The sequence below is a fragment of the Propithecus coquereli genome, unplaced genomic scaffold (assembly GCF_000956105.1).
Source record: "Propithecus coquereli isolate 6110/MARCELLA unplaced genomic scaffold, Pcoq_1.0 Scaffold7, whole genome shotgun sequence".
NCBI classification, from domain to species: Eukaryota; Metazoa; Chordata; class Mammalia; order Primates; family Indriidae; genus Propithecus; species Propithecus coquereli.
This window is the reverse complement of record NW_012153062.1, coordinates 23,959,013-23,973,509: the sequence shown is the minus strand read 5'-3', so window position 1 is coordinate 23,973,509 and position 14,497 is coordinate 23,959,013. Positions and strand designations below refer to the sequence as shown.

At 38.6% G+C, this 14,497-nt stretch overlaps 1 protein-coding gene across 1 annotated transcript in view; it reads right to left on the bottom strand.

Annotated features, from left to right (window-relative positions):
- Nucleotides 1–13,548, bottom strand: part of ERICH3 (glutamate-rich 3) — a 132,593-nt gene extending 119,045 nt beyond the window's left edge. Inside the window, exon 1 of the mRNA XM_012661042.1 lies at nucleotides 13,306–13,548. Coding sequence (XP_012516496.1) covers nucleotides 13,306–13,328 — 23 coding nt within the window. The 5' untranslated portion in view covers nucleotides 13,329–13,548. The remainder of the gene's footprint in view (nucleotides 1–13,305) is intronic.
- Between the last annotated feature and the right edge of the window lie 949 nt (nucleotides 13,549–14,497).

The following is a 14,497-nucleotide window of genomic DNA, read 5'->3' as shown; positions in this document are numbered from 1 at the left end:
TGTTTCTCTGCTCGTTTATTTTTTCTCTCTTTCTTCTAAAATTCGTCTTTTTTGCAGAGACCTTCTGACTGGCGGCTTGTCTCATCCGCCATCTTGGCTCCTCCTCCTCCAAAATCCAAATTTAACAAAAGAATTTCAAACTTTGATTCTATGTGTTTCTGGATGTTCTTAATTCTCAAAGCTAGTTTTACCTTCACCTTTAATATTCAGCACTTCTGGTTAAGGATAACCACGGAAGACAACACTAGGCATATGGCCAACTTGTCAACAAGCAATCAACAAACACCTAATGTGTAGATCCTACTAGCAATTGTTCATTTGGCAAAAAATGGTGCTGTATAGGCCACATTTTCTGAATGTATTATTGACTATATCATTTGAGGAAAAAAATTAAAATTGTACTAAAGAGCTTCATTCAAATACCTGTGTCTTCTTTTTTCCACCAAAGTTTAAGTTATTTCACAGAGCTGGTTGTTTTTAAAAAGTCATGCTATCTCTATCCATTTTTGAGACCATGTTATCAGTGTTTGTTCACTTAACTCCACCCTCTGGAATCAGAAAGATCTGGTATAAATCTTCTATTACTACTTCTACTCTGTGAGTTTCAACAAGTTGTTTAATCACTATTAACCTCAATTTCCTCATCTGTAAAAGGGGGGGAAATAATAATGCCTTATGTCATACGGCTTCTGTCCAGGATTAAATACGATAATGTAAGGAAAGAGCTCAGAACAGTGAGTGGCACTGTGAGTTACAACTTAGCTATCATGTTATTAGCAATGTTTTATTCTTAAATGAACCATATATACATTTGCCTGTGCTCTGAAAGGGGAACATATGCCATGTTTCAGTATCACAAAAAAATGCATCATGGAGACATGGGAGCAGGGGGATAATTTAAGCATTTCAGGAATGAAATGAAGTCTGAGCCAGTAGAAGGAAACTGAGTAAGTGCCCAGCCATGTCTGGGGGAGGCAAGAGAACTTACATCAGGGTTGCTCTAGGAAGAGGGACTAATGTACACAAAGGCCCAAGGAAGAGAGAGAGAGTGCCATGGTTCTTTTCTTTACCCGGTCCTCTTGTTAGAACCTCCTCCTGCCACAGGTGGCGCTCCCGTCTTCACCCCTGTTGCACACATGCGTGTGTGTGTGTGTGTGTGTGTGTGTGTGTGTGTGTGTGTGTTCCAGAGCCCCTACTGGAAGTATGGAGGACCCCCACTGTGTTTCAAAGGCCAGAGGATAAAACTGAGAGGAAGGTGGTCAGTCAGTATGTCTGCTACCAGACGCAAAGGAGATTAGTATAGTTATTTTATGCTACAAATTCAGAGTACTTACTAGGTGCCTGGATTTGTGCTGTCCCAAGGTTACAAAGCTGTATAAGCAAAGTCGATGCCCTCAAGGAACTGACAGCCAAACAAAGCAAATAATGGCAGTACGGTTTGATGTGCTACAATCATAACAGCTACCATTTATTGTGCTCTGCATGCATGATCTCATTTAGTTGTCACAACATCCTACGTATCAGGTTATTATCCCATTTTACAAATAAATGAACTATGCCTACACAAGAAGGGTACCCAAGAAGAACTGAAATATGAACTGGGTCCCAAATGACAAGCCAAGTGTTGAGGGGAGGAGTAAAATTTGGGTGGGTGATGATGGGGTCGGAGGTCCATCTGGACTCATTCTTAGAAGCGGGAACATCATGCACAAAGTCCCAGAGGGTGAGATCACAAGTTCTTGGTACCCAGGTAGGAACTTGACTTTTTACCATAAAGTGTATATAATAAAAGAGAGTTGAGTTTTATGGTATTATTAAATTGTCAGTTTAGGCAGTTACACATTGTATGTCCAAGGTACTTTAGTGGGCTCTCTTGGTTAGAAATCTGATCACTCTTTATTTACATTTGATCTTGGAATACAGTCTCTTATAGACACAAATAGCCCATTTAAACTTTTTAAACCACTATCCACTAATTATAAGAAGGCTGAATATATGTGTGTGCACACATTCACAGACATAGAGCGATACATTTAATACACACACACACACACACACACATACTTTTACATGTATATGTAATTTTCAGTTCCTCTCTAGTCTTTGTATATTTCCACAAATGCTCTCAGTGAGTCCCACTAGTTTTCTATAAGGCAAATCTGAATAAAACTTGGCAAATTAAAAAAAAAATCCCTTACATGTTTTTTCGGTATAAATTAATAGTACCGTTCAAATGTCCAATAGGAAAAAATGTTCAGGAATGATCCCACAGAGTGATACACTGGGACAAAGAGAAAAGAAGAAAAAGAAAATAAAGGAAACAGGTAAAAAGGAAGAGAAACAAAAACAAAAACAACAAGCTTCCAAAGAGGACAACACCAACGAAATTACTATGTGTGTTGGGAAGGGAAACGTAATCAACCTCTTTTAAAACCTTCTCATTCCCCTAAAAGGTAATTTGTATGTGCAGTATCGAGGTCTAAAATGGTAATGACATCTGGTCAAAGGTTAAAGAGCTTGACTAAATTTTAAATGCTTCAACCATTTAAAAAAATACCCATATGATTTTCACCAGTCTTTCTACCATTTGTCAATGTCAAAGTAATGATGCAGCTTCATGAGTTTGCCTTGAATTCTCCAATACAACAAGAGCGAGTATGCTGGAGAAAAATAAATGCTCTGGGTCATAGTTTCCATTTTTACTAAAATTCTCAGTTGTCCAGAGAATTTCTTTAAAGGGCAACTTCATTATGGGGGTCATGAATTGGTAGGTCAAGTTAATTTCCTTTCTAAAAATTCATGAATCTAAGAACAGGTTGTCATTTAAAAGAGATTAGTGTAATTGAACAGGAAAGTGATTTATGGACTGGAAACATCTTCCCTATCCTCCTTCCCAATTGGTTTGAGACATCTCTGCTTATTTTTCAGCTGTATATTTTATTTATTTTTGGTTGAGGTACTTCAAGAGTTAAATCATAAAAACTAAATACACACTAGCTGCCATTCATTGAGTTCACATTATGTGCCAATATTCCCACAAGGGAGGTTTTTATTAGCCCCACATTTTGAAAGAGGAAAATGAGGCACAGAGAAATTAACTTTCCTAAGTTCACATAAGGCATCACTGGGACTCAAACCTACATCTTTTCTGAGTCCAGAAATAATCCTCTTTCTGCTATTGCATCTTTATCTCATTTTTTTATGGAACATTGATTTTCTTTTTGGAATATCAGTCCTTTTACTTTAGTGGGAGAGAAAAAAATAAGAAAGATGAGTGTCAGAGAATCCGAACCCTTGTTTGTGCCTCCTTTGAAATGCTCCGGCCTCCTGTCCACATTCCTGACTACACTTTCTGAATCTCTTTAGGCCCTGTCTCCCACCTGCCCTGCCTGAGTGAGCTCTCCTGCTCCCTGCCACAGTGTTCTCAGATTTGATTCCTGTGTCATGTTGTTGCATTTGACCCTGAAACTTCAGACCTTCCATTTATTTTTCTGAGCCAGTCTCCTCACTGAGGACTGAAACTTCAATATCCCTCTTCGCACACTGTGGCCTGAGGCCACTGTCACCAACTCCCTAAGTTTTTGTTCTGGAACACTGCAGCCCGAGTCAAAGCTCCATGTCCCCACTTTGACTGAAAGGAAAGAAGAATTGTAGGAAAGAAGAATTCAACAGTGATAATCTTATGCAAATCCCTATGAAGCGTGGTGAAATAGTCATTTGCTGCAGTTACAGACAGAGATTCTCAACTATTAATTCCAGGAAAAAGAAAATATTCAAACCCATTTTTATAAATGTTTAGGAGATGATCGGAAATAAATCTGAAATTAATTTCTGACTTAAAATGGAAGGCAAATATCACTTCATTAAAAAATAAAAACCCTAGTGTATACAGTTAGTGTTCTATTCAAGTTTCCAAAAACTGAGCAGACACAATAAGTAGAACCCAAAAACAAAAACCAATTAACTGTCTTAACTTCTCCGTACAGGCCAGCTTTCACTTGGTTTTGTAGCAACCTTGCCTGCTCCTAAGAGTGTGTCACCTAACTAAACAAGTAATGCTGCTGTCTCCTCTCACTTTTTCAATGTCATAATGGGCTACTGCGGTGATGACTGAAGTTATAATACCATGTTTTAAAAGAATGCTTTTGACTATTTTAAAATGTTTCAAAATACATTATTTTATGTCTCTCCCCTCCTTTTCCAAAATTTTTCTCTCCAGGATGTCTTCTCCAACTAACCCAACTCTGCATCTAGCTCAGGACTTATGGTATGGAAGTTCTACAAAAATCTGTGCCTACTTACGTATCATTAGTACATAAGCTACCAGACACCAAGAAAGCGTGTTAACGCCTACTACGTGCCAGGCCCTGTGCTAAATGTACTAGAGTATCTCATTTAATCCTAACAACAGCCCCAAAGCAGTTTTATTCAAATCTATTCAGAAACATTGCAAAATTTGCTTAGGGTCACATAGCAGCTATGTGGCAAATCTGACAATCTGAAACTCAGACAATAAAAGTCCAGGGCCAGATAGCCAATCACTAAAGCACTCTAGTGGATTCTGCTGACTGGCTAGGGGAAGCCATTCCCAAATCTTTGCCTATCTCCCACAGTAGAAGTTAGAAAAGTCAAATATAATCTTTCCCACTCTCCGTTGTAGCCACTCTCCCTTGTAGCCAGGCTTTCCTTTCTGTTTGGGGTGGTTTTATAAGGATATAATGCCTAGATCCAGGGTAATCATCTTGTTACCGTAGAACAAGGCCAAAAAAAAAAAAAAAATTGCAGACATAAAACCCCAAGTCCTAATATGACTAAAAAATGTAATCACCTACCTATATGCTACTTGCAAAATAAACAATAAATGTTGTCATGGTTTAAGCCACTGTTAGTTTGGTTTTCTGCTACTTACAGCTGACCATATTCCTAACTGATACAATATCCATTCTCCCTAAGGACAGCAAAGCTCAGTGAATGCTGATGACTTCTGATACCTATTTTAAAAACTCACTATTCAGGTTTTTTTTTTCCACAACTCAAATGAATTCTTGTTACATGAATTTCTGGAACATAGTAATTGCTTAATATGGTAGCTTAGTAACTAGCACATAGTAGATAATAAATATTAATTGAATGAATGAGCAAATATACTCTTGGGACTTACAATAAATGGTCACTAAGGTAGGAGACATATGTCAACAATTACTGTGCTAAGTTCAGGGCATAGTTCTGGGATACAATGAGGAACCCAAAGATGTAGCAGATGTAGTAGTACAAACACCCTAAGGAGTTTGCAATTCATATGGGAGATAATAAAGGCAATTCAAATGCTATGAGGGAAGTGCCTACATGGTACTTGTTGGTATAACTTTAAAATAGTATAGTGAGAAATAGTTTTTCAAATAGTATAGCTTTATCAGTATAACTTTAAAAATAGGAATAATCAACAGGAATAATCCACAGGAACATGGAATAGAAATAAAATGATAAAAATTCTAACTATATTTATGGATGGTAGAATTTCAAGCAATTTTGATTTTCTTCTTTGTACTTTTCTGCTCAAAGTAGAAAATTTTCAAAATGCAGATAAATACAAAGAAGGAAATAAAAAACCACTTGTATCTCTAGTGCCCAGGGATTTGAGGTTTCTTCTATTATTCTAATTTACAGAAGATTATTTTTATTTGAATCTAAACAACAGGAACAATATTATTGTATATATCTTGGAGCAAGCTATGAAGAGAAACAACGTCTTTATATGAAAGCCAAATAACATTCACAAATATAAAATATTACAATCCATGGCATATAGAGAACGCCAAATTAACTGCTACTATAAAACACTATGATTCAATTCAATTTAAAATCCTTAGTTTTTAACACTGTTTCATAACTACTATGCGCAATTTATATTGTCTGTTTAGTTCCCTGCTGTTTCTTTCCTTGCTTCAATATTTTGCCCTAAGAATTTTCATTAATTTATAAATGTTTATGACTATTATAGAAAAATAATAACAGTCGCAGAAAAATGGATCACCAGCTTAAAATGTTCAATTTTCTATCCCAAGCAGCATCAGGCACTGACAGGTAGGGAGTAATTTGATAACTAATCAGACTTAACAGTTCAACACTTACCTGTAGAGATTGTTGACTTATTATCTTAATTATTTCTCCTCACTGGGCCTTTACTCATACTTTCTGTTAGCTTTGACTTTTATCTCCCTTTTGAACTTTTGGCTCCAAATTTCCATTCCCATATTATGAACTTAATGTCTGTGTCACCCCACAGTTCATTTGTTGAAATCCTAACTCCCAACATGATACTATTAGGAGGTGGGGCCTTTGGGAGGTGATTAGCTGAGGTTGGAACTTTCATGCATGAGATTAGTGCCATATAAAAAAGAGACCCTGGAGAGCTCTTTCATCCCTTCTGCCATGTGAGAACACAGCCAAAAGATGGCCATCTGTGAGCCAGGAAGCAGGCCCTCACTAGACACTGAATCTGCCAGCACCTTGATCTTGGACTTCCCAACTTCCAGAACTGTGAGAAATTTCTGTTGCTTATAAGCCACCCAGTCTATGGTATTCTGTTAACACAGCCCAAATGGATTAAGACAACCATGACTACCATATGTTATAAATAAGCAAATAAATCATTTATTTTCTGTGACTCTACACTTCTTTTAAAGACCACCCTTAGCCTTTGCAGGGCCAAGCAATGAGGCACGTGTGTCAGCAGTCACAAACGTATGATATTAATTCACTGGAGCTGCTGTAACAAGATATCACAGACCAGGCAGCTTAAACAACAGAAATTTATTTCCCCATAGTTCTGCAGGCTAGAAATCTGAGCTCAAGGTGTCAGCAGGGTTGGTTTCTTCTGAAAGCCATGAGGGAAGGAACTGTTCCAGGCCTCTTTCCTTGGCTTGTAGATGGTCATCTTCTCCCTGTGTCTTCACATGGTCTTCTCTCTGTGTGTGTATGTCTTTGTCCTAATCTCCTCTTCTTAAAAAGACACCAGTTACGTTGGATTAGGGCCCACCCCATTGACCTGATTTAACCTTAATTAAAGACCCTGCCTCCAAATACAGTCACATTCTGAAGTACTGAGGGTTAGGTCTTCAACATATAAATGGAATGAGAGGGTACAATTCAGCCTGTAACACTGGAATATGCAGAAAGGTAATCAATTTAAGTATGTAACAAAGATTTAGACAGAAGAAATAAGGAACAACTAGAAACCCAAAATGTTATGCCCTGATTCTGAATTATCTGTGCTGGCAGACAGAAAAAGATTCTTGATGACCATGCAAAAATGGCACAGACACCTTCTGGATTTCAGCACACGCATGTAGGTAGCTGGGGTGAAAGAGGAGAGGAGAATGAAGCTCTCCAGTGACAGTCCCCAAAGCATGGGGAAATCACGCTTCCACTTGCAAAAGAAGAAACTGCACTTTGCAGTAATCTGCCCATAGACCAAAAAAGAGTTAATCTTACAAAAGAGACAAGGAAACAAGAAGAGTGAGAGTGAGTAGACCCACAAGAGAATGAGAAATTTTTAAGGAATCTGGATCCATATCAGGTCTATATATCCACACTTTTCAATGTTCTTCAGTTTTAAAGTATGCTTCCTGTGGTTCACTATAAAAGCAATGATTTCACAACAATTCTCAAAAAACTTTTAATCCTAATACTGACAGAATCTCAGTAAGGCATGATTTTTCAAGCTGCACTATTCAACTTGTCACATCTTTTTCTCTTTTCTCCAGAAAAACATTAATCCACAAAGGCCAGCTCTCAGGTGAATTACTTTAATCCAAGTATAGTTCCTGATACAACAGTTTGCAGCAATGATGTTGTCAACAAAGGATGTGTTTCCTTACTGGGACTCGTGCAAGAAGAGAGTGATCTGGAGCTTCTGGTGGGTGAAAGAACCAAATGACTTCTGCTCAGCTGGAGCCCAGAGACATAGTCTGTCCTATCTTATATTTGGTTTGACTTTTTAGCCAGCACAAGATGTAAATATACTACATGGTAAAATATATATTTTTTTCAAGGAGATATACATATCATTGTTTGAAAATCATTTGCTTAACCCATAAAGTATAATACACATGATTTTGTGTATGATGCACTATTCAGTAATTCTTTGTAAGCTGAAGTTTGAGAACCATGGAGCTAAGGCAAAGGAAGAAACTAAAGAAAAATTGAAATGCAGTGTCTACACCCTCAAATAACTCTCCTTTGAGTGCACTGCACAAGTCTTCTTACTCAATGTCATCAGGACCAGTAGTTGGTCATTTAAACAAAAAAATTAAATTAGTGAGATAACTATATATGTATATACACATTTACCTTAAGTTGTTTACTTTAATCGAAAGCATAAATGCGTATCTGTTCACTGTTTTTGTAGTGCCAAAGATTTTACTTTGAGTATTACTCAGTTGATTGTCCTCTATCTTTTCTTTTTTTTTTATAAATCATACAATTAATATATCATTTGAGATTTCCAGTTTAGGGAAAGGTGACAAAGACGCTTGCAAGCCAATATGAATGTTAAATCTTAGATTTTTTTTTTCTTTTTTGAAAATATTATTCCCATCTAATTTGACAGTTTCATTTTAAACTGATGGATATGTAAGGACTCATTCCGTAGCATACACTATTCTCAACTGTTTGTGTGGGGAAGTACGTCTTTGGAGGGGAACATCCACTGCCCTCAGTCTGCATACAGTTTCTCTTGATCTGTACCAATTGAATAACTAAAGGTTAAAAGATTATTTCAATGGTGTCCTCCAGAGGCTGACGTTTTCATTGAAAATTATATTGCTGGAAATTTAAAGTCTCAAAAATACATAAATGGTTCATCAAATTCAAATTATTTGGGGCTGATTTTAGAATTGAGAATTGAGTCAGAGAAGTTTTATTTTGCCATCTCCCTGAAAAACTTTTAGGTAGTTACTATAATCAAAATAAGTTGGGGAAGTCTTCACCTCTCCTCTCCATTAGAGATATTTTGTCTCAGCAGAGACTGAGAAAGGAAGTGGAATGCTACAGTAGACCACCTGTGATAGTACCCTGCTCTCTAAACTGGGACATGCACACACCTGGAGATACCCAAAGACTTTTTTCGGGGGGGGGAGCTTTAGCAAGGATAGTTCTAAGGAAATTAATTTCTATTCCTCAAGTTTCCTCTGTCCTCTCCTAAAAGTGATCTTCCTGAAAATGCACTTGGGTTCATGCTTATTTCCACCTCCCCTTTCTTTTTTTAACAAAGAAAGCCACACTTCTCATCTGGTGTCTTATTAGTGTACACAGAACTTAGAAAAACATCTGACAAACAAAGGGACAATTTAAAGTATCGCGTAGATGTTGATACAACAAATAGATTTAAATAGATTTCCTGACTGGGCAACAAATCTGATTGCAAGTCAAATATTGGAGTTACTAATTCGTGGCTTTCTATGCAACTGAAAGAAAACCTAATTGAGTTGTCATTTGAAAGATCATCGAAAATAGTTTTTTAGTGATAGATCAACTGTGTGATTTTTGGCTTATAACTCCGAAGGAATTAAGAGAATTCATAACAAATAACAAATCGCTTCTATTCCCATCTACTTAGGTGAACAGGTTTATTAAAGGGATGAGAGAAGAAATGGCATCTATATATAAAAAAAAGGGCAGAAGCTATAAAACAAAATGATCAGAGAGGAAGCCATGACAAATAGCCTGTTCGATTCACCTCATTTAAGCATAATCAATTTAATCCTTAAAGTTAATTTAATATTTAACAGGAGGATGAACAGAAACTACCAAATTTGAATTTAAATAGTTAGTGACTTCAAACCAGAAATTCTGTGTGCAGGAGAGAATTCTGGTGGTTGGGAGTGGGCAACAAATGGACTAGGATGCTACTGTAGCCATCCGAAGCACCACACTGTCAATTGAGAAGGCAAAGACAATGAACGCTACTCACGAGTGCAATGGACACTCCTGTAGTAAATAAAATGGTGGGTTTATAGTTTTTGTCACTTTTGGATATACATCCTATCTAAAAACTGACAATCTTAGTATTTTTTACTCTACCTTTGATGAAAAAGGATTGAGTGAGTTATCAGGTAGGACTAACTCTGTGTTAATTCTTTCCCACACTTCACTGTACTCACATCTTTGCATTAAAAAGATGTAAACTAACTCAATGCCTAAACGAACAAAAAAAATGCTTCTAAACCTTTGAACAATCTTTCAAAACATATATCTTCTCCATTTTTTTGTCACGAACTAAAATGCATTTCATTCTTCCTCAAAGGAAATTTACAGATGAGTGTGACTATCTCTACTTAAGAGTTCAGTGTATCTTTCACCCAAGGAGCAACTTCACACGGATTCAGTGATGATCCTTTGAAGGAGCCAGAGGAGCCATATCATTTTATCCTCATGCATGACTGAGAGGTATAAAATCCCCATTTCACCTCTAAGACTAGTGCACAACCCACAAACATACACAAACAGCAACTCGGGTAAGATTAGCAAACTAAAGGGACTATCAGTTGAAATTTTCCACTCTAAAACAATTTCATTAGAGATGGCAACGCCGGAAATGGCATTTTATAGTTGACTTCCACCAAATTACCATGCAGCGCGTATTCAAAGTCTCTATTATCTTTGGCAGAAGTTTTTAAGACCATTTTTATTTACTCCAAATTGTATCTGAACAAAGGCAGCACAGGCCCTTTGCAAATTTTACATCAAGTGCTTCATGCCGTAATTAAGTAAGCAGTAGAACTCAAAGAAAGCACCAAGAGAAAGCATCAGGACATCACTTATTGATTGGTGAAATTTTAGAGATTTAAAATTTCTGTCTTAGTGTACAACTGCATTTTATTACTGTTTTGTCCTTAAAATGTAGTAAGTACAAACTGCTTCAATAATGATGAAAATGCCTTCTCGGCTTTAATGAAAACTTTTATTTGCTACTGAAACTTTTATTATTTCCAAATGGTAACATGAGCAAGAAAAATAATCACTACTTTTATTTGAGGGAAAACTTTAACAACTTAAATAATTTTGTTCTTGGGTAAATTTTAAGGCATTTAGATTTGTTATATTTATGCTTATTGTTTTCATTTATTTTGATGAAATAAACCAAAAAATATATACATATACAAACTATCACAAAATTATTCTCTAATCATATATTAGAATGCTATATAGTTACATACAGCTATTCACTGTCGGATGTTGGTCTAATCCGAATAAAAATTTCTACATATTTAGGTTCCTGCACATCTCAGTTGTTAACCACGTAAGGCAACGTGAGGTGATGGTGAAGGGCACAGGCTCTGAAGCTGGACTGCCTGGCTTTGTGTTCCTGCCCTGACCCTTCCTAGCTATGCCACCTTTGGAAACTTAGTCCTCAGTTTCTTTACCTGTGAAAATTAGGATGACTAAAACCTGCCTCATGGAGTGAGTGGGAAGATTCAATAAGGTATCACAGGTAAAACAGAGTAGAGCCTGGCACATGGAAAGCACTTAATGAATGTTTGGTTTTAACATGGTTTTCATCTGTGACTACATGCATCTCTAGACTGGATGCACCTTCAGGCAATGCCATTCATTCAACAAATACTTGTTGAGTTTTGCTTTATTCTGAACACTTTCTTAGATGAAGGGGGCCCAAAGATCAATAAGATATGGTGCCTGCTGTCCAGGAACTTGCCATTAAGGTAAAAAATATTTTTTTCCATCTTAATACCTTTCTTAATGAGTACCATAAAGCATACTCTTTCATTAAATCATAAATTTCCCTTTTTCCCCATGTGCTTGGAACTAATGGAGCTTCAGAAAAATTTGAGTTCAGTTTCTGAAATCTTAATCATGCACGATTTAATAAGCAGCTACAGGTTTTTCCACATTTTAAAATAGATGATTAAATGGTCTAATCAGATTCTAACTTAGCCAAAAACTTGAAAAACATAGGAAGACAACCATGACTGACACATTCATTTTCTCGAATGCAGACATACTGCAAACAGCAGCTGCAGAAAAATAGTGCTATTTACATCTCAACGTAACCCACAGCTAACTAAAATTGCACAGGAATTGAGCATTAAAACGTTAAAGTACCTAAACTAAATTCAATTTGAAATAAAATAAGAAGCTCCTTTAGGTATAGCTACACCACTTTCCAAAAAGTTCTGAAACTGACTTCCAATATGGCACCCTATATGGCTTTAGGTTTTTCAAACATTTTTGTTTATGTCATTACACTTAAAAGAGATTTCATTAAAAAGTAAAATCTTCAAATTTGAGTATAAATTCCAAGCACAAAGACTAATGTGGTATTTCAGACATCACAAACTCCAAATGATCTTAAATATGTTGTCCACTGCTAATTTGCTGCTCTTGAAAATGTGCAATAAATGCAATTAAAAAGGAAGGCATCTTCAAATTAGTGCAAGATCAACTAGGATATTTATCTTCTTACTAGATGTATCATAATAAAAAACCATCTAATATATATTACATTGTTTAATTCAAAAGAAAATTGGATATTCTCCTTTCCAATAAAAGAACAGAGACCATTTTTTTTTGCAACACCCAATAATGATGGTGCTAACTTTCTAGAATAGATTGAATATTGCCAAATAGGTCTTCTGAAGAGTTCCCCTAACCAAAGCAAGGGAAGACACAGGTAAACAGAGGCACACAAGTCCTTCCTCTCTCTTTCCTTTCCTGTGTCATACCACCTTCCTTGGTCAAAATACTTTTAAAAGACTCCTATGATTCCTTCGAGATTGGGTAGATAAAAACCCTAAAATATGCCTATCCCCACCCCCAGTAAAACCTCCCTCAACATTGAATCAACTCACACCTCCTTTATACGTGAGCCTACAGTTATGGTGAGAATTTATCTCTCAGTCTCAAATCTCCAAATGAATGCATATTTTGGTAACCTCTACTTTTGCATTTAAACACATATGTTCCACACAGGATCTTCTTGATCCCAGCTAACGTCCCTGCTTAATGTATGCATTTTTCTCATCCATTTTTTAATCCTTCCAGGGTGAAAATTTCAAAAGGGGCGAACGTCAGTGAAAGAAGCGAGGAAGGGGAGGGAGGAGATATGACGCCTGGGATTTCTGCCATCCTCGCTGCAACCCAGAATTCCTATTATTTTTTTCCTCGCCCAGCCCTCCCTCTCTCTCTCCCTCTCGCCCCTTCCCTTCGCAGCAGGAGGGAGGAGGAGGGGCGGCTGGCTGAAGCCGCCACCTGCCGCAGCGTGGAAAAGCTCCAGTTGTCACTTACCCAGCGGGGTGAGAATGGCTCATTTTTGTAGAATCCCTTTTAGACCCCGCGGCAGGTGCAGAGAGTGGGTGCGTGGGGCCCCGCGCGCGCTGGCGCTGCGACAGTCGCGCTCGCGGGGTGGCTTCCTACTGCGGTCGCCGGTGCGCCCGGCACCTGGGCTGGGCCGCCGCCGCCACTTGGCGCCCGGGCTCCCCGCAGCCTCCCGGGCCCCCACCCGCTGGCGGTATCCACAGCCTCCCGGTTGCTAAGGGAGGAGGGAAGGCGAGCGCAGAGGGTCTGGAGGAGCCGAGGCGCTGCTGCAACCCAGCCTGGGGAAGCTGGAAGTAAAACCAGCTTCCACCCCTGTTTCTGGGCCCGATAGGGGGGGAGACCCAGGCCTGGCCCCTGCTCTGTTGCCCTGGGGTGCAGGTTCCCCAGGTACCAGTCATCTGAAAACACAAACGCGCGCGCGCGCACACACACACACACACAGACGTTTTGCCTGGCTTGCTTCCCGCTAGGCCCTGGGGAAGGAAGGAATGGGTGGTGGCTGCGGGTAACAGGGACTGGGAGCAGCCACGGCGCGATGCGGTGGTTTCCAGTCATAAAACAGACCCTAGATTGCAAGTTCAAGGGGAAAAGAGAAATCTCCTTTCTCAATCTGCTTGGAGTTTTTAATTTGTTTCTGCATCTGCAAGGCATTGCAATAGACTCATCTCCCCTTCGAAAATCCCCGACCTTGCTCCTAGCCGAGGTCCCCACTTCCAGCAGGCAGGGCCGACAGCGCTGGCTCTCAGAAGGTGGGAGAGATGTGCTCTCTCTGCAGAGCACAGGAGAAGAGTACTTGTACTGGAATCCAGTACACGGAATGCAGGGCTTAGATGAAGAAGCCTGAATTTAAATGAGGGCCTTGGTGTGGAGGAAGTTTAAGATAACCTATTAAGATAACCTATTCCTAATCCTGTTCTTAGTCAGATTTCTTGCTTAGGTGACTTAATCTCTGGCCTGGCATTCCTGGCATGCAAGGGAAGGGCTGGACACAGCAGTGGTGACTGAGCTGTCTATGGATCTCTATTCAGGCTCAGTCACACTCAGAGGTGGGAAGGGCATCACCTCTTTAATGTCATTCTGCTTTTCCACATATCATAAAGATCCACTGACATGACGGAGTCCAATCTCCTTAGCCTGATGGTCAAGGCCCTTCATCATCCAG